This window comes from Crassostrea angulata, chromosome 4 (assembly GCF_025612915.1).
Source record: "Crassostrea angulata isolate pt1a10 chromosome 4, ASM2561291v2, whole genome shotgun sequence".
NCBI lineage: Eukaryota > Metazoa > Mollusca > Bivalvia > Ostreida > Ostreidae > Magallana > Magallana angulata.
Window position 1 is genome coordinate 39,225,557 of NC_069114.1, and position 27,554 is coordinate 39,253,110.

At 33.4% G+C, this 27,554-nt stretch overlaps 1 protein-coding gene across 2 annotated transcripts in view; it reads left to right on the plus strand.

The window, feature by feature from the left end:
- The window catches only part of LOC128180405 (nuclear hormone receptor HR96-like), a 28,126-nt gene extending 1,442 nt beyond the window's left edge, over window positions 1–26,684 (plus strand). The window contains exons 1-4 of one of the 2 annotated variants that reach the window (XM_052848502.1): window positions 6,133–6,176; window positions 10,993–11,298; window positions 17,913–18,030; window positions 20,740–26,684. In XM_052848502.1, the coding sequence (XP_052704462.1) occupies window positions 6,162–6,176; window positions 10,993–11,298; window positions 17,913–18,030; window positions 20,740–21,695 (1,395 nt within the window). In that variant the 5' untranslated portion in view covers window positions 6,133–6,161 and the 3' untranslated portion in view covers window positions 21,696–26,684. Of the gene's footprint in view, window positions 1–6,132; window positions 6,177–10,992; window positions 11,299–17,912; window positions 18,031–20,739 lie in introns of those variants that run through there. The other variant, XM_052848503.1, reaches the window with a different exon arrangement.
- Window positions 26,685–27,554: the final 870 nt, after the last annotated feature.

Consider the following 27,554-nt stretch of genomic DNA (forward strand, 5'->3'; position numbering starts at 1 on the left):
GAGTTAGAGTAGTGATGGAGTAAGGGAATTAAGCGATATATGCATGTATGCCCAAGCCTGGAATTTCTGTGGCACCTCTGACGACCCCTGTAATTGTAACTTGAGGTAAAACGTATATTTAGTGATAACCCATTGTCAGAATCTTAGCTGCAGGTCTGTAGCTTCCGCGGTCTGAAAAAATTCGGATGGACGACCTGGGTCGCATGTCGTCCCTCCGATTTTTTTCAGACCGGGGCGGGAGCTACAAAATCTTAAATGAATTTGTGGACATCAACGAATGCGAATTTTTCAACCAAAGGACTATAATATATCATTTATGATCAATATTTGGCGCCGGATGATTCTGGGACAGTTTGATCGGGGGAGTGGCGATATAGTGTAGCGGCTTATATAGGTCAATATTTCAGCAAGATATTTCACTTGTGGATACAAGCACCAAATTTTGCATGAAGGTTCCTTGAACATTACTTGATCAAAAAATATCGTTTGCCATTCAAGTTTTGGTCATTTTCAAAATGGCTGCTTCTTATTTCAAAATGTCGTCTTTTTTTCAAAATGTTTTCATGATATTTTAAATATTTCTGCATAATTTTTTTATTTTCTGTGAAATTATGAAGAAGAATTTGTTTTAAGATAAAATTTGATGTTCATTTCATATATGAACACTCTGCGCATGCGTTTAAAAACATGCTGCAGCTCATTTTTCAATGTACATGATCTAATCGTCTAAGCAGTTGCGTTGCAAAGAGCAGTGCAAAATAATTCGGACTTGAAACATTTGCTTTCCCCAGAACAACAAATATTACATCAACATTTCAGTAGTTTTTGACATGAAGCCGCAAATGATGGTAAGGATGTCCCGTGTGAAACCGATAAACCGCAATCTTATCCCAACCCTATCTGGAAGGCGATGCTGTGGTTTTTTACTTACATAGTAACTGACCCAATTGATGTGTGTTTAGCTTGCAATACAGATCTCTTAATATACTCTACAAGAGCAGCTCTTGAGGGATCGAGGGATGCCATTGTACGGACGCTGCTTACGAGCAAAGAGGCCGAGGTGCGATGTCATTTACTCTATTGGAAGTGCTAGACCGTACATGTACGTACATGATGACTACAAATTCTTCTAGTTTATTAATTTTATGTTCTGTCACACTGTCACAAGGAGACCTTAAGAATCTGAGTACCTCTGTTACGTTCTCAAACACATTTCAGCCTGACATTCTGTCATTTTACCTGTCTCAACAAATGCAAACTCTGTATCCCAGCCCGTGAATGCATGAAAGAATGACAATGATTTGATCTTGGACCCAGTGATCTAACAATGTCATGAACTGGTATCCATCGCAAATCCTTGACCTTTCCAAATGTCACCCATAACTCATCAACTTTTAAATCATCAAAAACAACCACACCAATAACAACAACAATCTGTATCCGAACTTACTGTGATGATTGAATTGATACTACCCAAGGCTGCATGTTTTGCATTAGCATTTTGCATTGATTTGCATTTTTCCTTTGTTACAACTATAGTAGTTTCTGTCGTAATAGTTGCAGATACGATTTGGTCTGCTTAAATCCAGATGGTCTTGTTTTGTTCTTGTTACACCGAAGAAGAGTGTTCCAAGAGTTTGGCAGTCTAGTGTTTCTAGTTATCTTCTGTCTAGATCTTATGCCTCGTTTTCGTCTAGTTTCACCTTTATGACTATCATCTTTGTAAATATCGAAGGCAATATCTACTCTCCGATGGCCTTGTGCAAGCGAAGTGATGTGCGTTAGGATAATGTCATTGGCATAGTTATCAAAGGTTTGACATCGTTCGGTTGTTTTGAATTGACTAATGATGGGCCGTCAATAACAAGTGAAGGAACTGTCGGTACACTGTTGGCAATACTTGACTAGCTTCCAAAATAGGCATCGACTGAGATTTCACACCAGTATTAAAAAAACATTTTGAGAAAGCGAGGGGGGGGGGGTTCTGATTTTCATATTCCAAAAATTCTTGCTCATTGCTCTAACAGGAAATAAAAGTCTAGATAACAGGCTACAGTCATCTTCTAAATTTGCTAACTATGTCTTTGAAGAATCAGCTTTTTGTTTGGAAACTTTACCATTAGAAAAACTGAATCACTGAATTGTTCAAGCATAGCCATTGCGCAAGCCCATGAGCAGAACAGTGCAATTGTAAAAGGTGATGATGGTGCGATATTGCTAACTGTCAAAGAATCTAGAGGGTAGGTAACTGGAAACACTAGACTTGGAACTCATTTCTTCGGTGTATCGAGAAAAAAAACTGAACAATTGGGTTTTTAGCGAACAAAATCGTATCTGCAACTACATGTATAACGACAGAAACTACTATAGTTGTAACAAAGGAAAAAATGTTGTCAGTAACAGAGCTATAGATACAGACTTTGTGTCATCTTGAAACCATGAAGAAGCTGACACTTGTATGTTCCTACATACAAAACATGCAGCCTTGGGTAGTATCAAATCAAGTTCGGATACAGATTGTTGTAGTTATTGGTGTGGGTGTTTTTGATGATTTGAAAGTTGATGAGTAATGGGTGAAAGGGCAGGAATTTGCGATCAATACCAATTCATGATAATGTTTGATCAGTGGGTCCAAGATAAAACGTACTTTAATTCTTTCATGCATTCACGGATTGTGATGCAGAATCCGTATTTGATGGGACATGTAAAATGACAGCATGGCAGGCTGAAATGTGTTTGAGAGCGTTGCAGATGTATTCGGATTCTTAAGGTCTCCTTGTGACAGTGTGACAGAACATATAATTAATTTGTACACATCATGTATGTTTGGTCCAGCACTGCCAATAGAGTAAATGACACGCGCCTTGACCTCTTTGCTCGTAAGCAGCGTCCGTACAATGGCATCCCTCGATCCCTTAGAAGCTGCACTTGTAGAGCATATTAAGAGATCTGTATTGCAAGCTAAACATACGTTGGGTCAGTCACTATACAAGTGATAAAACTCACATCCCATTCCAGATAGGGTTGGGATAAAGATTACGGTTTTCGGATTTCACTCTGGACATCCTTACCACCAATGGCGGCTTCTAGTTTAGAACTACTGAAATGTTGATGTTATATTAGTTGTTCTGGGGAATGCAAATGTTTCAAGTCCGAATTATTTTGCACTGCTCTTTGCAGCGCAACTGCTAAGACGATTAGATCATGTACATTCAAAAATGAGCTACGTCATGTTTTAAACGCATGCGCAGAGTGTTCATATATGAAATGAACATCAAATTATATCATACAACAAATTCTTCTTCATAATTTCACAGAAAATAAAAACATTACCCAGAAATATTTAAAATATCATGAAAACATTATGGAAAAAAGACGCCATTTTGAAATAAGAGAAAAATGATTTCAAAATGACCAAAACTTGAATGACAAACGATATTTTTTGATCAAGTAATGTTCAAGGAACCTTCATGCAAAATTTGGTGCTTGTATCCACAAGTGAAATATTTCATCCACTATCCGCTACACTGGTACGATATGAATGTTTTTTTGCACGACCAAGGTAAAAAACGATGGAAATTCCCTCTCCTATCAATATGCCGGGTTATCCTTTTATGAACTATGGAAAAAGCTCCAAAGCATTTGTTTATTTAGGAAATAAGGAATCATAAGTATTTTGTGAAGTCGATAACGCAATAAAACTGGTTAAATTCAATAAGGTAATAGAAATCACAAGATACAATTCAGTACATGTGCATAAATGAGAGTTCATAATACTTTATACATGAATGTTGACAATACATTCAAGAAGGACAGTTTATAAGTTGAAACACATTAAGTGAAGGCCCCGATACCCTTCCGTACTTGTGCGCAATTTATTTTTCCATCAAATCAATCGATGTGCAAGATAAACATGTTGACAAATAAGATAGCTATATGCGGGGGTTGTTAGGCCAAAAAAAAAGTTGTGTGTATCGGGTAACCCGACCTAACCTACAAAAATGGCCCGATCCTACCATTTTTAGATGTCTGATTTTATCCGATTGTGAATTTTATCTTATTTCCGATAAAAAATACGTTTTTAAATATGAACCAAACAAAAATTCTTAGGATTCATGCAAAAAAATATAATAAAATAAAAAAAATCCCTACCTACCTAACCTAATATTTTCATCAGTGTTACCCTTAACACACAATTTTTTTTTAGGCCTTAGAAAGGTTCGCAGACACTGGGATTTACGGGAAAATCACTGTGTACTTGAAAGATTGACGTATGTTTTATTTAATGACTATCAATTCCAAATAAGTATGCAAAAAATCTGATGATTTTGATATATTTTAAAAAATATACAGCGATTTTTACTTTCCATGAATTAAAATTACGGAACACGGCGTTTCATATTTCTACGACGTCAGGTGACGTCAAACAATTGGAAGGCAAACATATCATGCTTTTCCAAAGTAAACACTTTTCAGTTCCAAACACTTTAATTTTCGTGTCTTTTAACCCATTTATAATATGTATCTTAATACCAAGAATTGTCAAATTTTTAATATTTGTCTTGAGGCGTATCGTAGATCAATTAGGTCCAAAACCTCTGTCCAAGCAGTTTCGTCTTTAAATAGATAAGGAAATTTAGCGAAATCCGTAAGTGCAATATCCAGGCTGTATGGGATTTCGTTCTTCATCAAAAAATATATCAATCTTTCCATCTTTAAACCCCTGATGCCAGACACATGTGGGCCATTTTAAGCAACATCTAAGAACCTCTTGGTCTTCATCGGAAATTTTCCTGCTTGCGCACATAATTTAATGACCGCCCGGTGCTCCAAGCTGCACCTTGAGGTTGACGTTTTTCATTCAATTTTCAAGCGTTGGTCGTCCATATTCGGCGATAAAACAGTCAAAAATTGTTCAATTTAATTAAAACTTTTACAAATTAACCTTCATAAGTTTTTGTAATTTCATATGAAATATTTTGCATATTTATGCGCTTAAACGATAGGAAAAATTTAAAAAAATCTCAAATTGAAAGATAATACGGTACATGATTGTATTAAATATCGCCCACGTTTGACTTCCAACATCCCATGCCTCCAGATGCTATGTACTTCTTTATCGACTTGCGATTTACCAGTATTTACATGTATGTTGACATGCAACTTAATGAAATCTATTCATGATGGCTTGTAATTCATGTAACTTATTTATATTGACAAGCAAGTATAATTCATTTTCAGTTACATGAAATTTATTTATATTGGCAACCGGGATAAATACGAGGGTTGATCCAAAAGTAATGTCACAAATGCGTTAAAATCTTCATAAAAAATTCGCGTAAAGTGACAAAAACTTGAGCTTTGGGATATCTATCTAATTCAATTCAGATCTGAAAATTTTAATGCATAATGATAAATTTTTCTGAAGATGATATATTTTGTAGAGCGTATAGCAATTAAGGATAGTGGCCGCATGCTAGCGACGTCATTTCTAGCATGTTGGAAGTCGCATTTGGGCGAAATTTGATATTTTTGAGATTTAAAATAAAAATCTGATTGAAATTTTCTTGCATGTACACCAGAGACATACTATCGAAGTATCACATGAGGTGATCAAAAATTTATCCTACAATATATATATGAGTATTATGAGCCAGAGCCGATTAGATATGGTCGGGCGTGATCAAATCTATACCAAAAAGCTCTGCGGGCTTTATTGGATTTGATCACCCTGCCCCCCGACCATATTTATATAATCATCTCCTCTGGCTCATCATACTCGTATATACTGTAGGTATTTATAAATATATATGTGTATATATAACATACAATACAAAATGTTACTACAGACAAATACATTGGTAAATGTTAATATTTGTTTATCAGTTTATATCTAAACGTTCCAGTTTCAAGACAATGCTCGGAAACTCAGTATACAACAGTACATATACGTGTAACACATTATGTTTGAATAACATACATGTACAAAATCAAATGAAGAAATGGTTAAACTGTCAATCCTTAATATCCATATATTGATTGTCGATTTGTTCACAACTGTACATAATGACCATTTTCGTCGGTGACCCCATTTCACAAGGTGAAAATGTGTCAAATTCCGGAACTAAAAATTCCGCCAGAGATTATTCAGAAAAAAAAACATGGCTGCCGAGTTGGTAAGGGCAATGTATAAACAAGATTATTAGCAGTTTTCGTCAAATATCTCAGAATATGTTTATTTATTTTTAAAGACAGGACTATCAATAATAAGTATTTTATGTTGTATGTATGGATTATTAAGAAAAAGCTTTGTTTCATTTTATTTCGACGTCACGATTGTACATTCCTAAATTTTGCAGTTACATTCAGCTCCAGTACAGTCACTATATTTAGCTAGGTAGCTTGATTTACCTGTATAGCTTTATTTACCTACCCGAAATAGGTTTATTTAGCTACCTTTATGCAATTTTGGTTTTCATGTAAAACAGACAAAAAGTCGCAAAGAACTGTCAACCTTTATTGTACTGTGAAGTTTTATAAAAGCAACCCAGTGCAAAAATAATTATAAAACATCACTGCTTTTGAGCAGTTTCAAGCGATACATGCAATTCTATTGTTTGAGTAATTGTATGACACCTTGTGTGCGATGAGGCATGGATAAGTGTGTTTACTTCACATTGAATTGAATTATTACCAATCAATTATTATGTTAACCAAAACTGTTCTTCTTTGTTATTCCATTTATACTCTGTCCCAAAATATCCTCGATTCAAAAGTATGAAAAATTTCCAAGATTTCTTAGTTGAAACGCCGCTGTTAGCTTATCAGGTTTCAATACACGGTTAAAAAATGTGATGTCTACTGGGATTTTGTACTGAGCAAGCCCGGATGTTAAGTTGAAAAATTGCGTGAGTTATTCCAAGTGACTTACAAATAGAGAAAAGATGTAAACAATCCCCATTATAAATCTCCGTCACTGAAGGTATCTTGGAATTTTTCCCATTTATTGATTTCAATTGCACTTTTTTCACAGGTACATGTATTTATATTTTCATTAAAAATCAGCCAAATGTCCTGCATAAATATCTTGGGACAGACTATAAGAAATAGGTGTTTGGTAACACATAAACAGTTATATATAGCACCAAAACTTTTAGAACTTTGACTGTATAAGAGCAACATTTTTAAGAGTGATTTCTTCATGAATTGTTTTCAGATCAGTTCAAATTCAAAATTATTTCTGCACCAAAGTGCAACTTTCAGTACAAATGCCCATTTAAGAAAAATGTATGATTTTTTCTAGCTAAATAAATGTACTTCAAGTAGATAAATAAAGCTAGGTAGGTAATTCAAGCCATGTAGCTAAATCTAGTGATTGTACTGGACCTGATATTCCAATTTTGACTTTCAACAATACAAGTAATAGACTATTAATATGGTCACGCGATACAAGGAATCCTAGTTTAGTGTACAGGGCTAGGTATTTGATTCTCAAGCTCCATTAGCCTAGTTAACCCATGTTTTAGTCCATTTTTATAATTAAACGAATGCTTTTCTACAGTTTCATTGTTTAATTGATGGTGTTTTACTTGCATACTACAGTACAGTCAAGTAATGTAATTTGCTGATGCTTTACTCTTTTTGGAAAAATGGACAGGCATAGCACATCCAGTTTGCCTATCAACACACTTTTAGGTGGATTGGGACACCTCCATATTGTGACGTACTTCGTTCGAAAATTAAAACTGTTACAATAAAATAAAGTATAATTTTATAAATGTTTTCTCCAAAAATTGTTACCTAATAGCAAAGCACAGTGGGTTACAGCAATTACTACCAATCTGTAACTCATGAGTTTAAATCCCACTCAAGCTTTTCTTAAATTTACCTTTCCAAAAATTTTTAAACATTTTTGGTATAATATTTAAAAATTTAAAAATTCTAGCTTTTAAAAGTTTTTTGATTATAATGTACTTTTATTAACATTTGATTAACCAGTGTTCCATACCACCTAAAGGAATAATTGAAATTTGAGATGATTTGGGAATGGGGTATCGGTTAAAGGGTTGAAAATTACAGTAGCTTGACACCCAGCACAAGTACATATTGGTATTAAGTTACAAGACTCCAACTTGGGAACAAAAATGATGAGATCCCATAGCATATCAGCAGCCCTCTATCATACAATGGATTGTAATCTACTTAGAGTGGCTTTCAGTGATTTTTCTACAGCCAATTTAGGTCTGAATTACAGCCCTGCAAACATTACAAGTCCCCCCCCTCCCCCAAATTAATCATCACTTTTCTGTTGCTATGTTTTTGGAACCCCCCCCCCCCCCCCCCCCAAAAAAAAAAGGCTGAAAAATTTAAAAAATAATACCGTACAATTTATTATACATGAAGTTAGATCATTAAATTTATTTACTTCATGATTTAACAATGAATCATTGAATCCGTTTTTTCCAAATTTGCGATGATTTTTCTAAATTTAAAAGCAACTGTACCCTTTATAAAAATATATTGGGCTTCTTTAGCTCACCTGAACCGAAGGTACAAGTGAGCTTTTCTGATTACCTCTTGTCAGTCGTCTGTTTGTCTGTCAGTAAGCTTTTCACATTTTTTACTTCTTCTCTAAAACCACTTGGCCAAATTTAACCAAACTTAGTACAAAGCATTTTTAAGGGTAGGTGATTCTAAATTGTAAAAAAAGGGGCTTAACCTTTTTTAAAAGGGAGATAATTGCATATAGGAAAAATGCTAAAAAATCTTCTTTTCAAGAACCACTCCACAAGAAATGCCAATATTTTCACAAAAGCTTCTACCGGTATGTATTGTAAAGATACTGAATTGTAAAAAGTATCTTCTCAAAAAAACCAGTGCACCACAAATGCCAATATTTATACAAAAGCCTGACTAAATAGTGGAGATTCTAAGTTGAAAAAATGGTGATCCCCGGATCAAAACTAAAGGCCATAGGTGAGGTTCAAAGTTTAGCATTGAAATATATAGGAAAAATGTTTTTAAAATCTTCTTCTCAAGAACCACTGCATCAAAAATGCCAGTATTTAATCAAAAGCTTGTGTATATAGTGAAGACTCTATATTGTAAAAATAATGATCCCCATATTAAAACTGGGGCTCAGTCAGTGTTCAAAGTTTAGCATAGAAATGTACTGAAAAAATGTTTAAAAATCTTTTTCTCAAGTACTACAATGTTACAATTTGCTAGATAACTATGCAATGGTCTTCAATTATTGTAGATTTTAAATTGTTAAAGCCTTGACCCCAAGACTAGTACTGGGGCCCCAACAGAGGTTCAAAGTTTAACAAAGAACTATATAAGGAAAATGTTTAAAAATCTTCTTTTTGAGAACTACAATGGTTCAATTTGTGAGATTACTATGCATGTATTCTTGGATGTAGATTCAATATTTTTAAAATGGTGACCCCAGACTACCAGTAATACTGGGGCCCCAAGAGTGGTTCAAAGTTTAATATAGAAGTATATAATTGGGAAAATGTTTAAATATCTTCTTTATCGGAACTACAATGCTTAGATTTGTCAGATTACTACATAAGAATTCTCAAATAGTGTTGATTCTGAATTATAAAAGCTGTGACCCCAGAAGGGGTTCAAACAGAAATATAGTGGGGAAATGTTTAAAAATCTTCTTCTACAATGCTTCAGTTTGTGAGATTACTATGCAAGGATTCTCAAAAGGTGTAGATTCTAGATTAATAAAGCTGTGACCACCGGACTAATACAGGGGCCCCAATAGTGGTTCAAAGTCTAACATAGAAAGATACAAAATTTTCTTCTCAAGAACTACAATGTTACAGTTTGTGAGATTACTATGCTAAGATCCTCTAAAAGTATAGATTCGAAATTGTTAGTGCCAACCATAAACCCTGGACCAATACTGGGGCCCCAGAGAGGGGTTCAAAGATTCAAAATAGTATATGCTAAGAAAAAGAATGTTACTAGGAACTGTTATTCAGGTGAGGGATTTGGCCCATGGGCCTCTTGTTTAATTTGATATATTACTTAGTACAAATTATTTATCATATACAATTTTTTTGAGAGGGGGGGGGGGGTGGATGGGGGGGGGGGAGGGGGATAATTCTGATTTCTTTTATTAATTTGTTAGCAAACATGGTAAATCTAGATTTTATATTTGATGTAGAATATTAACAGTCCAGTTTTTATCAGTGAAACGGTAATTATTTTTTCACAATTCTCTACACTCTATCTATACATGCATTTAGGTTTTGTAATAGTATCTGAAACATAATCAGGTGACAAGACTTGTTTCCAAGGTAACCGACTCTATTTGTTATCACAAATTATTCCTAAATAAAGCTATACAGCTCTGCAAGAGGCCAGGTTCTCTGTACTGTGATGAATTTCTGTAAGCTTGTGTATTTTCAATGATTTAAAAGAAGAAAAAGAAAGACATTGTATTCCATAAGGAATGGAAATGTAGAAATTTATTACCGGTAGTCTTATTGAAATCTAAAGGAACATTAATATCTGTGGTGTTTGCAATAAGAATTCCTCAGTGCACTCATCTGGATTTAAAATCAGTGGTACATGTTTAATCTTGTAATCCTTTGGTGAAAAATCATTTTCATTTTGCTGTTGCAAAATAAATGTAATATTAATTTTTTTGTATGAAGAGTGTGATGGCTTTGACTTTTTGTTTATAATTAAGGGAAAAATCAAGCATGCTATGACATTTGATAAACAGACCAACATAATGACATGTGAAAAACAAGTGTTTAAGTTCCCAATAGAAATGAGTATAAGAAAGTAAGGTAATTAACGTTGATAAACACAGATGTAGAGTAGAGGTTATAGATGTGATAATTGAGTTTTCTCTGTTTCGAAATGAGGTTACGGTAATTATGGGAAAAACCTACCTGTAAAAAACTTACCTGTATGTGTTTGTATCTTTACTTATAAATAGTCCCTGATTTTTGCCATCATTTGTAGCCTTCATCCAGTGAGAGTGGACATGAAATGGAGATGTGCAGTACCATTGATAGCAGCTTTCTTCAGGGGTCGGGCTCAGAGTCCTCTGAATTTTCTCAGTCTAGGAACGAGGTGAGCTCGTATTCCGGCCAAAATGAGGACTCCAATTCCAGCAGCAGTGATACGGTGGCATCGAAGAAATTCAAGCGCAGCAAGGAGGATAAGATATGTCTGGTCTGTGGGGATAAGGCGCTTGGCTACAACTTTAATGCCATTACTTGTGAATCGTGTAAAGCATTCTTCCGGAGGAATGCTCTGAAATCAGATGTAAGTTAGAATTGATTGTAATAAAACAGAGGTTAAGCATTTGAACGTGTATGTCTACAGGTACATATGGAGCTACAAGTAGTAGTTATACAAGAGGTTTTAATTGGTTATGTACAGGAGGACGAAGGTGGATCAAAAATGTCTCAAGGGTGTAGCATCCGAGTGACATTTTTGACCCGCCTTCTTCCTTCTGAACATAACCAATTAAAACCAATTGTGTAAGTCACATGTATCAGAGCAACCAAAAATCATATAGCATGCGCAAAGAGAAATTTTGGCCCTTCATTTCCCACTTAGAAGTGGACTAGAAATGGAAGTAGACACAATCATGCGAGGGGTTTTTAGCTCACCTGAGCTGAAAGCTCAAGTGAGCTTTTCTGATCACATTTTGTCTGTCGTCCGTCCGTCCGTCCGTCTGTCTGTCCGTAAACTTTTCACATTTTCAACATCTTCTCAAGAACTACTAGGCCAATTTCAACGAAACTTGGCACAAATCATCCTTAGGCAAAGGGGATTCAAAGTTGTGAAAATTAAGGGCCACACCCGTTTTCAAGGGGAGATAATTAGAAATTAATGAAAAATTTCGAGAAATTTTCAAAAATCTTCTTCTCAAGAACCAGAAAGCCAGGAAAGCTTAAACTTGTGTGGAAGCATCCTCAGGTAGTGTAGATTCAAAGTTGTGAAAATCATGACCCCTGGGGGTAGGGTGAGGCCACATAGGAATATATATAGAGTAAATCTTTAAAAATCTTCTTCTCAGAAACTAATCAGCAAGATGATTCTGTATAATTGTTAAGACTTTGGCTTCAGGACAATTCTTCGGCCTCACAAGAAGGTTCAGAGTTTGATGTACATAGCTAAATATTCCATATATAAACAATTGTAAAGGATCTTTTTGAGAACTGCAATACTCAACATGTGATATATGACTATAAAATTGAAGCAGGCAGCTATTTTTTCATTAGAATCTTTTTGTATTACTGTTTTGATTTATTGCCCTTGATTGATTGATTCTTGATTATTTTAATTAATGCATCCACTGTTAACCAATTATTGTGATGATTATTTTTATACAATAATAAATATTCAATGTATATAAGTTGTTCTGCATAAGTAGTTTTGGGTTAGGCCAGATTAGTTTGCTTATTTTTGATTTCCAATTTTTAGATACTATGAATTATTTTAGGCCTGCACATATATAGGGACAGTGTCTATTGCATTGCAACAAGTGACTGTTTGGGGTTACACTTGAACAGGTATGGAGAGATTGAGGGTGTGGACATCCATGCTCTATCTAATCTTCGTGTTTTTCTAACCTACGATACAGAGTGTGTGGTCATGCCTGCCTTGTATTGCATTAATACAAGTGTGTGGTCATACCTGCTTGTATTGGTGGTGGTTGCGGCGGAGCAGTAGTGTATGGTCATCCCTGCTGGTGTTCTGGCCTCTCTAGCGCAAGTGTGTGGCACTCCCTGCGTAAGGTTGAGTTGTTGGCGCAAGTGTGCGGTCATCCCTGCTTGCGTTATCTCTGCTTGCGTTAACATTGGTACCTGTTGAGTTGCGTAGGTGTGCGGTTATCCCTGCCTGCGTAATGTTGAGTCCCTATATATGTGCAGGAGCGGTGATTAAAGTCTGCTCTTGTAAATATTGGCAGCAATCAGGGCTATCCGAGTTCCGAGGGGGAAAAATGGATTTTATTTATACGGGATCTACATGTATTATTGTACATTGTCCAGATTGTTTGTATTATGACTCCATTAAGCTGACTTTATCATACCTATTGTTCCTCAGGTGAGCGATGTGGCCCATGGGCCTCTTGTTTGATTTGGTGGGCAATCGTACACCACAATTGACCATATTACTCTTTCGCAAGCAAGTGAGCATATAGAGATGTAGATTGAGACTCTAAGAGCACTGACGTGGAGACGTCTACAAGGCAGGCCGAGCCAATTATTGAAGAGGCAGAGAATATTCTTTGGGAGAAATGTCTCCTCGGTAACAGTACAGGAGAATCAATCCTAAACGCTCTATTTTTCTACAATTGCAAGCTCTTTGGTTTAAAAGCTGTTGATGAACACAAAACATTATCCGTAGACCAGTTTGAGCTGGGTCAAGACCAGAAGGACAAATTTATAAATTTTACAGGAAGGGCAAACAAGACCTACAAAGGTAAATTTAATTTACTAATAATTAAAAACTCATACATATATTAAAGCTGTGTAATGGTTTTGTAAATATTCTGACACAAAATAATTGTTCATCTGCATATCTATCAGTTGGTTTGTTTTTACTAGTCTACAATGGTTGATAAAGCTTATATGGAAATTATAATACATGTAATGACAAAGATGATATTGCCAAAAAAATTTGTTTTAGAAAAAAATATATATTTGAGCAAGTAAGGTTATTGCTATTTTTACAGGTGGATTGTATCAAAGACACGTGAGCGCAAAATCTATAAAGCATCATTTCCAGGGCGAAAAAGTCTACAATACCTACAAGGAATACCTCAATCTGGTGGTGGTTAACTCCAAAAATAACCAACTGTACCGGCGACCACTGACAAACGGAGAAAACAATGAAGTCCGTTTCAGTGTACAACCTATTGGGGTCAACAAATTATCTAAAATCATGAAAAATATGTGCGACAAAGCCAGAATTCCAGGATTCTTCTCTTATAATTCGGGTAAGCGCACCTGTGCAACTGCTCTTTACCAAGCCGGGTGCCAGAACAGGAAATCATAGAACGAACAGGACATAGATCCGTCGAGAGTGTCTGTAAATATAAGCGTCCGAGTGAAGAGATGCTGCGTGATATTTCCAATGCATTGGAGCCAAATGAAACGGTCAGCAAAAAGGCCAAAATTTTTGATGGAACTGAAAATTCAAAGTGTGTATAAAAAGACGTGTAATAACTGTGAAGTTTATTTCAACCTTTGAAAGAGTCAAAGTGTTGAGTATTTTTTATTGTTAAATGCTGGGTGTGAATTAGTTTTGTTTACCCATACAGTCTGAGAGGCGAAACACGCACTAGATTTGTTTGTCTACCCTACTGGGTATCAGTGTTTATGTACCGATACCCACAGTTAAGATCAAAAGAAATTTACCGCTGCTATGGTACATGTACACATGTATGTTTACACATACATGTACCAAAACTTGGCTTATATTAAATAAACTTTACATTAAAGTGAACATGTAAAATAATAAGATTAATATTTTCAACATGTTTAGTTTACTCTCACTGTTTATGAAATAACTCTATGAATTTGATGAAAACAAAAGCACAGTCATCTTCAACTTATTGTCTGCTTTACATAAAACAATGTTTGGTATACACAAAGTCTGCATTTCTATTTTAAAAGGTTTCACCTCCATGTACTTTTGATTTTATGTGTTTTGTACAACTTGTAGAATTATGGGGTACATACAGAAATCACATGACGTAATACACTTTAAATTAGGGGATTCCCCTAGTTTATATACCGGTACATACTGGTACACGTTCAAATGCTTAACTTCTCTTTTGTTTACTAATCCACTGGGTAACTATGTTAAATAATGTTTTAAATTGATTACAAGTTAATTCAAAATGTAAGCCCATGTTATTCTGATTTTTAGCTCACCGAGACGAAGTCAGGGGGAGCTTATGCTATACCCTCGGCGTCGGCGTCGGCGTCCGGACCTGGTTAAAGTTTTTGTTGCAGGTCCTGTATCTAAGCTATTACTTGTCCTATCTTCACCAAACTTGCATGGATGATGCATCTGGACCTACTTATGGACTTGAAAGACTTGGATGCTGAATCTGAGTCCTAAATTTCAGATGCTGGAGGAGGTTAAGGTTGTTGGACCAGGTTAAAGTTTTTGTTGCAGGTGCCCTTTGATAGCAATATCTAAGTTACTGCAGGTCCGTACTTCACCAAACTTGCATGTCTTATGATACTAATGCACCAAACAGGCTTGAGTGCTGAATCTGAGCTATAGGTTTTGGATGCTGGAGGAGGTTAAGGTTTTTGGAGCAGGTTGAAGTTTTTGTTGCAGGTGCCCTTTGATAGCAATATCTAAGTTACTGCAGGTTCGTACTTCACCAAACTTGCATTGATGGTGTGTCTTATGATACTGATGCACCAGACAGGCTTGGGTGCTGAATCTGAGCTATAGGCTACAGATGCTAAAGGAGGTTAAGGTTTTTAGAGCTGGTTAAAGTTTTTGAAACAGGTGCCTGCTGATGATTATATCTTAAGTACAACTTGTACTACCTTCACCAGACTTCCATGGATGGTGTGTCTTATGATACTGATGCACCAGACAGGCTTGAATGCTGAATCTTAGCCATAGGTATCGGATGCTGGAGGAGGTTAAGGTTTTTAGAGCTGGTTAAAGTTTTTGAAACAGGTGCCTGCTGATGATTATATCTTAGTTATTACTTGTCCTAACTTCACCAGACTTCCATGGATGATGCGTCTTATGATACTGATGCACCTGACAGGCTTGAATGCTGAGTCTGAGCCATAGGTTTCAGATGCTGGATATGGTTAAGTTTTTTGGAACAGGTCACATGTTTAATAGATAACAGTACTATTTCAAACTTGCATAGTTGATTAAACTGTAATATGAATGAATCACAGAGGAAGCTTCGGATGCAGAGGTTGATTTCCATTATCAAGGATGCTAAAAAATATATCTTAGTTATTACAGGTCCTCACTTCACCAAACTTGAATGGATGGTGTGTCTTATGATACAGATGCACCTGACAGGCATGGATGTTGAATCTGAGCCAAAGGTTGCGGATGCTGGAGCAGGTTAAGGTTTTAATTGCTAGTGCCCTCTGATGATGATATCTTAGTTATTACTGGTCTGAACTTCACCAAACTTGCATGGAGATGCGTCTTATGTATACTGATGCACCTTACAGGCTTGAATGCTGAATCTGAGCCATAGGTTTCGGATGCTGGATGAGGTTTAGTTTTTTTGGAACAGGTCACATTTTTATAGATGATAGCTTGCATAGTTGATTTAACTATATTATAAATGAAACGCAGAGGTTGCTTCAGATGCAGAGCCTGATCTCCATTATCAAGGATGCTAAAGAAATCTCCTCACTCAAACCTGCTCGATAGATAGATGTGTTTGTTGATAAATGAAACAACATGATTCCTATGATATAGTATTGTATGGTATGAAACAATATTGTTTAATATGATACAATATAATATCATATAAAATATTGTTAAAAGTTATATGATACGATATGATATTGTATCAATTTTTTTGATATTTTATGTTATGATATTGTATCATGATATCGTTATGTATTGTATTGTATATTATGATACAATATTGTATAATATTATATTGAATTATTTATTTATTATTTTATCACATGATACTATACGATATTGCAAAATATAATATTGTATCCTATGATACAATATTGTATATTCTATAATATTGTATCATACGATATTTTGTATAATATGATATTGGTTTCTGTAGTATAGAATTATAATACATGAAATTGTATAATATGATACTGTAATTTTATATAATATCGTATCATACGATATTGTATAATATGATATTGGTTTATAATATGATATATTATCACATCACATAAAATTGTATTGTATGATATTGTAAAATATATTATTGTATCATATGATACAATATGTATAATATAATATTGTGTTATATAATATTTTACTTTATCACATAATATTGTATCATATGATACAATATCATATTATGTATCAAAAATGATACAGTATCATACAATATCATACTATATTATACAATATAATATCATATGTTTTGTTATGATGTAATATGATATTGTAATATAATACTATATTGTTTTACATATTATGATATTGTATTATGTGATCAAATACAATAACATATAACACAATACAATGTCATATCATACGTTACAATATTATATCTCATCATTGTTTATTATGCTATTTTATTGTATTTTATGATATATGTTGTAGATATGATAGGATGCAAAATTTAATTTTATATTATTGTATTGATTAACATATGATTATCATACAATTTTTTTAAAAGATGATATACGATATTGTGTAAAAACAGAATCCATGAATATCCAAGATCATAAAGTATTCATGATTTTCATTTAATATGATAAAGGTGGTCTCATAAAGGTGAAGTCCCATAAGGGTGATGTCTCATCTCGGTGAGCTTTGTAATCTGTGATTACCTATGTTTTTCTATCATTTTGAGATCTGTTTTTTTTCATTGAACTTCATGTTTTTGTTATACAAAATTAAGAAATTTTTTTCTACATGTACAACATGATCTCCAAATATGCTAATATATATATAAATATATATTTTTAGTCTCAGTGATTATAAATATAAGATGTTAAATTCTTCTTTTCTTCAACGAAATTCTGCAACAACATTAACATTTGTATGTTATAAAGTGCAAAATAAAAAGATTGCTCAGATTTGAAATACCAGGGGTAACATATTTTTTCCAAATTTGATGTTTTTTTAAAAGTTGAGAATAAAATTTACATGGAGAAAGTTTGTTTACAATTTGAACTATAGATATTTCCACATTAAAAAAAATGTGCATTTTTTTTCAGCAACCAAAATGCCTTTTTCAAAACGACTGCCTGATTGATGTTCGCACACGCCGCTTTTGTCCTCACTGTCGTCTGCGCAGATGTTTTGAAGTTGGAATGAAGAAAGAAATGATATTGGGTAGGCTGTTCAATTGTTGTTTTGCAAGCAAATATGTTTTGTGGCCATGATGTAAAGACATATATTTTATTGAGAGATGATAGGGGATTGTTATTTACTTTCATTTTGAAATCTTGTAGAAATTTGGAACTTTTGCTCTTTAATCCTACCTGCAAATAAATAAGCCCCTCTGAATCGAAGGCAATTTACATCATTATGGCAAAGGTATAAATAGGTCACTGATTGAAGGCTATATGAATGATTATGGCAATTTAAAAGGTAAAAAAAGTTCACTGAATTGAAGATGGTTTGAATTATTATGGTAAAGGTGTGGTATAAAAAGGTCACTTGTTCTGATTTGTCTCAAACCTATTAATTACGTACCGGTATTCTGATTTAACATTTCCATACCAAGCATCAGACACATTGTATGTGTTGATTGATCTCAAACCTTTGTCTAGTATACATTTACTATTGTAAGGTTTCAGGCAGATGATGTCCAACAAGAACATTATTGATTTAATCTTAACGCAAAATGGAAAGTGTCAGTGGTTCCTCTAAACAAACTCAGGGAACAATAAGAACATTTACAAAGAATATGATCTCTTCAAATGACAGCTTTATTGAGGCATTGACCAAAGATAGCTTTGGTTTATTGGGTTACCTTTATTTGGTCAATGCAAGGAGTAGTTGCAGGATAAATAATTGTATCTTCTTTTAATAACCAAAAATCTTAATCATCAAACCTTGTCATTTGAAGAACTTCGTTTCCTTTACTGTATTTCACCAAGACAACAGTGAAGTTTTTGGCAAAATAAAAAATCTTTTGATTTATTTATTTGAACAACTGTCTTCTAAGATTAATAGTCATTTAAGGATGACTGACCTTATTTGCTTTGCTCAGATGTATCGCGCACCTAAAAGGAGTGATTGTTACAACTTACAAACATTAAATTCTCAATATTATGTCACTAAAAACACAATGAAAAATCGCTTATTACACAATATATATAGCTCTTCCAAGTCATTAATACACACTTTATAAAGTTCAAGTAGTAGCTGAACTTGCTATATATATCACAGTACTGTAGTGAGTTTTAAAATAGCTCAAGTTATTTATAACCATTTACTGAGATTAGTTAACAGTTTGAGCCAGTAAACAAATCATTTACATTCTGATTCGCTTTGATACTTGTATTAAAAATAGAATAAAACCCTCCCTCGATGTGCTTAAGGTTTGAAGTATTTATCATAAAAAATATTTAGCACAGTCTAATGCTTGTTTTGTTTCATAAATCAACCTTGAAATGATGTACATAACCTGTTTCTTAGGATTGCGCAGTACTGTTCATAAAAATTTGAATAAAAATAACAACACGTCGCACTTTGGCATCGGCCCCTTGAAAACGAAGTCAATGACATGGTCATTTTTTACAAGATGTCATTTTAAAATCATCATATATGTATCTTCTTTTACATGTAATTTGGATAGAAAATCTATTGCAGAATTTAAAAAAAAAAATATTTTTTCTCTCACAAAAATGCTTTTCCCCATTATGTTCATTATTAAAAAAGAGAAGCAATATGATTTTTTTTAAAACGGTTCTTACTAAACATCTAGTTCAATTTTTATGTTATTATTTTTTTTTTTTTTATTAATTTTGATATATCTTTAGAAACTCAAATACATGTAAAATTTTCATGAAAATCACTATTGTAGAAATGAATTGGGTCCATCATCCTTAAAACAATTAACAGTTGGCATCAAGATGTGTCAGATTAAAAGTAGGTCAAATTAGCCTACTTCTTATTCTTAGTCAAATGTGTCAAGAATATATATTTCTGATATATATGGTTCTGTCAGGCCTGAGATGAATAAACCTCTTTATAGTCTGTCTCAAGATATTTATGCAGCACATCTGGCTGATTTTTAATAAAAATTACACATATCCATGAAAGAAGTGGAATTGAAATTGATAAAAGGGAAAATTACAAGATACCTTTATTGACAAATTATCATTTATCGCTCGGAACGAAAACAAATTTCTTACAGAGATTCATAATGGGGAATTTTTACATCTTTTTTCCATTTAGAAGTTACTTTGATACCTCACGCAATTTTTCAACATTATCCTCCGTGCCTGCTTCAATACAAAATCCACGTAGACATCACATTTATTAGCCATGTATTGAAACCTGAAAATCTAGAGGCTGCGTTTTGATGGAGAAATCTTGGAAATTTTTCATACTTCTGAATGAACCTAATTTGAGTCCAGAGGTATTTATAAATATTGAGTAATTAAGCAAAAGGTGAATCGAGGATATCTCGGGACAGAGTAAACCGGTAGTTTCAGACATGTAGCAACTTGAGGTGGGAAGGCTAACATTTCCCCTACCCTACTTCTTTTGCATATAGACTTTTTTCTCATATGCACATACATGTAGAATTGAAGATGTGTATACAACTCGTTCTTATGCAAACTGGTCCTTCTCTTTCCAGTAAAAGTCTTAAAATGCACATATAGGGATGATATGATATATCAATTGTCAAGGCTTTATCTTAGTTTGATACTTTAAATGTAGGCCTTAGAAGCATATAAATTGATTCAGGTTTGACAGAGGAATGTGTTGACCAAGAAGTAGATAATGAGACTGAGAGACACAGAAATAAAAATAATTGTTTACCGGTACTCCCTGTTATAAAACACCTGCTGTTATTTACATTTGCAGATGAGACAGAAAGGAAAGCCAGGATGCAGAAAGTGGCCATGAACAGACAAATGAAACAGAAGCATCCCCAAGTTGGTGAAATTATCATTAAACAAGAGCCAGTCAGCATTTCAATTGAAGCTACAAGCTCGATGCCAGACACTCAGAGTGGTGGAGATGAGAAGACAACTTTTCCCACAGTAGCGTTTGGGAATTCCCAGCCCCTGATTCTGCCCACCCTGACGCCTGACACTGTGCCGAAGGACCCCAAAATGTACCGTATTCTGAAAACAGAGGAGAAAATGCTGGTGGAGGAACTATCCGTGGCGTACGTGGAGACCCTCGGTGGGTTCGCCAATGAAACCCATGTCAACAAGGAGGAGAGTTACTCCAGTGCAGACGAACTGGTCAATAATTCCGAAATTGCTGTGCGAAGACTTATAAAATTTGTGAAAAAAATTGCTCAATTCCGGGGCATGAGCCAAGAGAACCAAGTAGCCTGCCTTAAATCCTGTGTGTTGAATGCGTTGTTGTTACGATCCGTAAACTTCTATGATGCAGAGAATGATGCATGGAAAACCCCCACAGGAAGTATTCCGACAAGTGTTTTAAAGCACGCTACAGGGTTCAACGATCTTCACGATGCACACACTTCGTATTGTGCAGGGTTGAAGAAACTGACGCGAGATGACAGTAATATCATGGCCCTGATTCAAACAATCACAGTGTTTAATCCAGATGGACAGAATCTTGAGAACAGACAAACTATCTCTGACATCCAAGACCAGTTTATTCAGCTCTTGAGGCACTATCTCGAATCAGAGGTATCCTTCATGCATTCCCAATTATTTTTCTCCAACATTTTGCAGAAGATATCAGAATTAAAAGGACTAGGGGAGGATCATGCCCGCATTCTCTTACAGATCAATTCCAACAAGATTGAGCCCCTCATGCTAGAAATTCTGAATCTTCAGTGATTTCACACAATAAGGGACTGAGGACCACAAAGAAACTCTTTGTACCCGTATTTGTTACATTCCTATTTCAAGATGAAAATATGGCAGCTTTTGAATTTCATGTATAGGAAGAAGTATTCACAATATCTGAATTACACCGGAAATGCTGTTACAGTAACAACATCCCTGTGTATGACTTTTGTATTATGACTTACAATTGCAGTACATTAATGGTACTCCAGAGCATCATTGCCCTCCTTACTAACTTGAATACCTGGACTCTTTACCAAAAACTTTTTTCCCCTCAGTACAATTTTTTTTCACTTTTCTGTTCTTTTGACAAGAAGACTAAATGAAGGTATTATTGTGAGATGTTCTTCTATAAAAACACCCCCCCCCCCCCCTCCTCTTGGTTTAGACACTGTTTTTCAGACATTTAAGATTGGATCAAGTTAATGATATGTTAAGGGCTGAATCATGCAATTACTAGGGATTGTTTGCAATGAGTGATTTTATTATTTGTTTTTTTGACAGGCATAATAATGTACCAATACCAATATATATGATGAATGGAAATTATATTTTGCAAATAATATGCTCACTGATTTTTTGCTTAAAACCTTCACTGCGCACCTATAATCACTACACATATATTCATATTAACCATAGATATAATTTCCTATGAAATTTCATCTAGAGGTTATAAAACCTGCATTATATGATAAGGTTAACAATATATTGTTTCATTCTGTGTTACTGATCATAAAACATGCAAGTCTGTTGGGGAAAAAAATGATTATACATGTTAATATAGAGAAAAGATGTAATATTACTATCTACGTGACTGTGTACAAATATAAATTAAATATACTTGTACATTTAATGATAAAAATTGCATTTTATCAGACTACTATCTTTAGAATATCAAAAAAAGTAAAGATGTTATTATTATTTGGAGAGGATGAAGTACGAAGGTCTTATAGAGGCACATATTGTTTAAACTATTTGATATTGATAACAAATTTGGCATTATTCCATTTGCAACATGTCTTACTTCATCATAAAATTTACACTTTGGTTACAATTATCAGAGCCAGAGGTTGCTGTCAAATTATTTTTATAGAGTTGATATCTTACTTAAGGTACCTATTCTTTTACGCTGAAGGGACACGTGGCCTTGATGACAGCTCTCCGTTGTTTCTATCTTGATTTGGATGCACATTTGACTTCACTTAAGGACATTTGGAAGTGATTGGTAGTGGCTTAATTCTGTTTGCTGAACCCCCACCCCATCAAGAAATGAAACATTTTTTTCCCTTCATCTAAATCACTTCATAATATTCTTTCAGTTGAACTTAAACAGTATACTGGACATGTATGCAATATTAGAGAGAAATAATGTAATACAGTGGTTGTTTTGTTAATTGAAGACCTCAGTTACTTTCAGTGACACTCAGTAATAAGGTGTATGTTTCAAATACCAGCATTAATTGCATTGGCACTTGAGTCTGCAGCAATTATTCTTACTCTGTGTGTTTTTGTTGAAAATTAGATCAGAAATAAAAAATCATGAAATTTGACCTAATATAGGAACATGTATTACTAAAATGTTTTTATAATACAAGAGTTGACCAATTTGCAATGATTGTTTTGTTCAGTAACATTCTTTTTTTTTTCTTTGTTCATTTTTTATTTAGAATTTACAGCATGATCATTTTCTAAAAGTTCATGTGAACACACTTTTAAGTGAAACATCCTGGTTTTATTTACTATGGGCCATCACATCACATGTAGCATTTAATCATAAGTTCCATGATTCTGCGTCAAAAGTTTGACCTACAAATGCACTATAAATTCGACAGTCACTTTCCAGTGACGATTTGTATAGTTGGTAATTGTTTACAATTATAGTTCTTGTGTCAGGTAATATTTTTGGTGTTTGGCATTGTTCCAATTTTACTTGTAGATTTTTGTAGTAAACTTGAGGTGTGGTATTGTAGAAAATATAGTTTGGATATGATGTTGGTTCAAAATGTAATAGAATCTTTTATATTGTTTTAGTAGTTAAGACTATGCTCAATTTATGCCTATGAATTAACGACATTGTCCCTATCATAGTGCTATTGAATGATGTATTTTTGAAAAATATTGAAAAGGTGACAATCATGAAATAATGCACAGTCTAGTGTTTGTGATCTATGTGTCTTATGAATTCCATGTGTTTGCTGTGCCACTTGTATATGTGAGGAGATGGAGAATATAATTCCAGGGTAAACTAAACAACTTTTTGAAAGTCATACATGTACCAAAGTTAGGATATATTTTATTTCATCTCGTCTTGCTCTCCAAGTAGCACCTCTTATTCCTTAATTACTTGGTATCTGTACTAAAAAGAAGATGTTAAATTACTTGCTTTGCAAAGTATAACTATTTTGATGAGAATCATAATTGTTTACTTGTACAGCTACATCCTTCATGAAACTATAATGCTTTATTAAATAAATATCAATTACCGGTAAATTAAATTTAAGTACTGTAGATTCCTAATTAAATGCGAGGAATAATATCCGAAATTACCAAAATGTCTCTTTAATTTTTTGGAAAGGTGTAAACTTAATAGAACTGTGATAAAATTTGGGGGTCGCGATTTGATATTCTCGCAATTTTATGCAAAACTGTTGAATCGTGAAATTAAGTACTCACGTAAAATTAGGAATTCAGTTTCTATAAAGTTTGAATGCTTACCTTAAAGTCAGATCTACTAAACTTCATGGTACAAAGCTTTGTTCCAGACTGTGTAATTTTGTGTAAATAATTTATTTTTTCTGTTAAAAATCAAAGGTATACAAACTGGTGATGGAAACACAATTTGCTCTTAAAACACAATTATCTGTGACTCAGGCTGTAGGACTTCATAGATGTACCGCAGCAACAAGATTGTTTTAACACAGATTAAATTGATCTTTTTTATGCCCTTTAATTGGTAAATTTGGAAATTATTTTGCACAAAAATACCAAATGCTGTTTGAAACTTTTCTTATCAGCAAAAGTTAATCTTCAAAAAGTATTCCTTTATTCATTATATTTTGGTAAATTTAGAAATGATTTTGCACAAAAATACCAAAGGTTGTTTGAAACTCTCCTTGTCAGTAAAATTAAATCTTCAAAGAGTATTTGAAGAGGACGTGTATAAGAAATATAATCCAGATTCTAAAAAAAGAAACAGCAGAAAGCGATAGATATTTATGAAAATGCTGTGTAAAATTTTGAGGGAACGCGGATACTATTTTATGTAAGATTATAGAGAATTTTAAATAAATCTTCCTTGGTTGTCTTTGCCTTTGATTGTCAATGGCATTATATAGCAGGTGATTGTGTAATACTTCACTCTTTTAAAAGATATTTTTGGTAAAAATGTCTGGCTGGAATGTACAAGACTGTTCACTATTAAAGTTTGATCAACCAGCTGATTTTCATACTTATAATTGTTAAACCAGGAGATTGGCTTTAAACAATATATTATGTGCTCAAGTTGATGATAACGAATTGTTAAATTTTACTTTATCTTTGTTAAGTTTGATTTTGTTACCATTTTTTAGGGTTATAATTTCTCCCTTGCTTTTAGAATGTATCTTTGTTGTTAAGTGATAATGATAATATTATATTTATATAATTATTTATCGTAATATTCATTGTCATAACGTGCTGTGCATGTACCATTATTTTAAATTATGTATCTTTTAAATGTACTGTATATTTCTTACAAATATATTGTTATGAAATTGCTGTCATTGTGTATTAAAGTAGAAATTTATTATTGCCCTCGATCATATTGAAGTGTCTTAACATAAATAATATTGGGCATATATTTTTTTTACCATATCAACTTAAATAATTTTGACCTTTTTCTCTTACAATGAGTTTAATTTTATCATCTTGAAAGTTTTATGGTAACTTTCTTATTTTAATTCGTCATACTGTGCATTAATTACTAGTAGGTAAATCAGAACCTGTTAATTGATTTAAGAATAGTTATTGTATCATTGTCCATCCCATTAATACCCATTTCATGACTTATATTAAAAACAACCTCATTAGTGAATGTGACCCACTGACCTAGAAAAACAGATTTCAGACATAATACCGTTACCAACTCTGTTAATTTTTTTCTACATCAATTATCTTTAATGTAATAAAAAAAAATGAAACGTCAGACAAGCTACAAACTTTTTACCCCTAGAAATCTGCAAACTCTTTGATAGATTTATATACTGATATGTATAAATTTAATTTTAAGTAATAATAATAACTTAGTAACATAGAAACAATACTTTTTTGCGTTAGTATATATTTTCTCCTTTTTGATATTTTAAAAATTTGATATTAATATCATTTTCATCAGAGTGTATTTGAAAATCTAAATTTGGTAGCATGTTTTTTAATGTACAAAAAATTGTTCATTTATACAGTTTATGAAAGACCAATAAGTACTGTAATAGAAAAAGTAAGTTCATACTGACATAAATGTGCATATAAATATGCCAAAAATTCGAAGCTATTATGATTTAATCATTCCATGAATTAAAAGTAAAAAAAATTGAAATACTCAATAAACAAAATTCAACTTGCAATATCAGGGACCTATATACTAACTATACCTAAACCGTTTAATAAGACTTTGGCAATATCAAATTTGTGCAACAAATTAGCAAACATAATAATAATGTACTTGTAATATTTTTGAAATTAGTATCCATAGGAATCTGGTATTCTCTGTTCTATTAGACCGACTTCGTCCTGCTTTATACCTTAATGATTCAGGTAGATGTTCTTGTGATCACCTGTGTACACATATGGGATTAAATTCGGTGTACAGGTATTACATCAGTACGACCCGTTGTTGTGATGTTCATTTTTAAACAACTTCATGTGAACAGCATAACTTGTTTACATATTGTTGAGAGTATGTATTTTTCTTGCGGTTTCAAATAAATATATTTCATGATAAAATACTTTTTTTTATTTCGTTGTGAAGTCTAATTTTTATTTTAAAAATTCTATTACCAGATTATTCAAGGCCACAAAAGATAATTTCTTGATTGACTATAAATGGTAGTCTATCACTATTCAGTAACTGTATTATTGAGAGGTGTTTATGGCATCAACAGGAAAGACAAGTTATTTTGCAAAATTAACATTCCTGACACATATCTTGAGATTATTGGAACATATACATGTATGCACGGCGTGTTTGAAATTAAATTTCTAAACCAATCAATGTTAATCACTGAGGAATGAAATGATTGCTTTAACTATGTCATCTTTTTGAATTAGACTGTTAAACAAATATCTTCAACCAATATGCTAATGAGTCATCTAATATCTAACAAAGGTACCAGGATTAATATGTTACCCATTCAGAGAGGTTTATTTCAAATTTATCAATATTAAAAAGCAAATTAATACATTTCTATAGTTATGAGTGGAATTTTGTTCTTTCATCGACTGCAACTGGTATTTATTCCCAATGATTTGTCAAATCTAATGACTGTATCGAATCTTATGACTGTATCATTTAGCATCATTTTGGGAGTTAAAGTCTTTATGATAAAAAAAACTTTTAGCTGAAACATCATATAAGAGATATTATCGTATTTTGTCGGTACCTACTTAGTATCTTTCCATCTGTCTGCCCATTCGCGTTTACACTCTTATACTTTCAACTACATGTAAATATCATGAACCCCATCACCAAGTTTGTTTAAACTTGTCACAAATATTCGGTAGAAATAAGGAAATATATAGGTTTCAAAATTTAATGAAGATACAGATTCCTTTCTAAGGAAAGCTAATGAAAAATATAATGAAAATGGGTAGGAT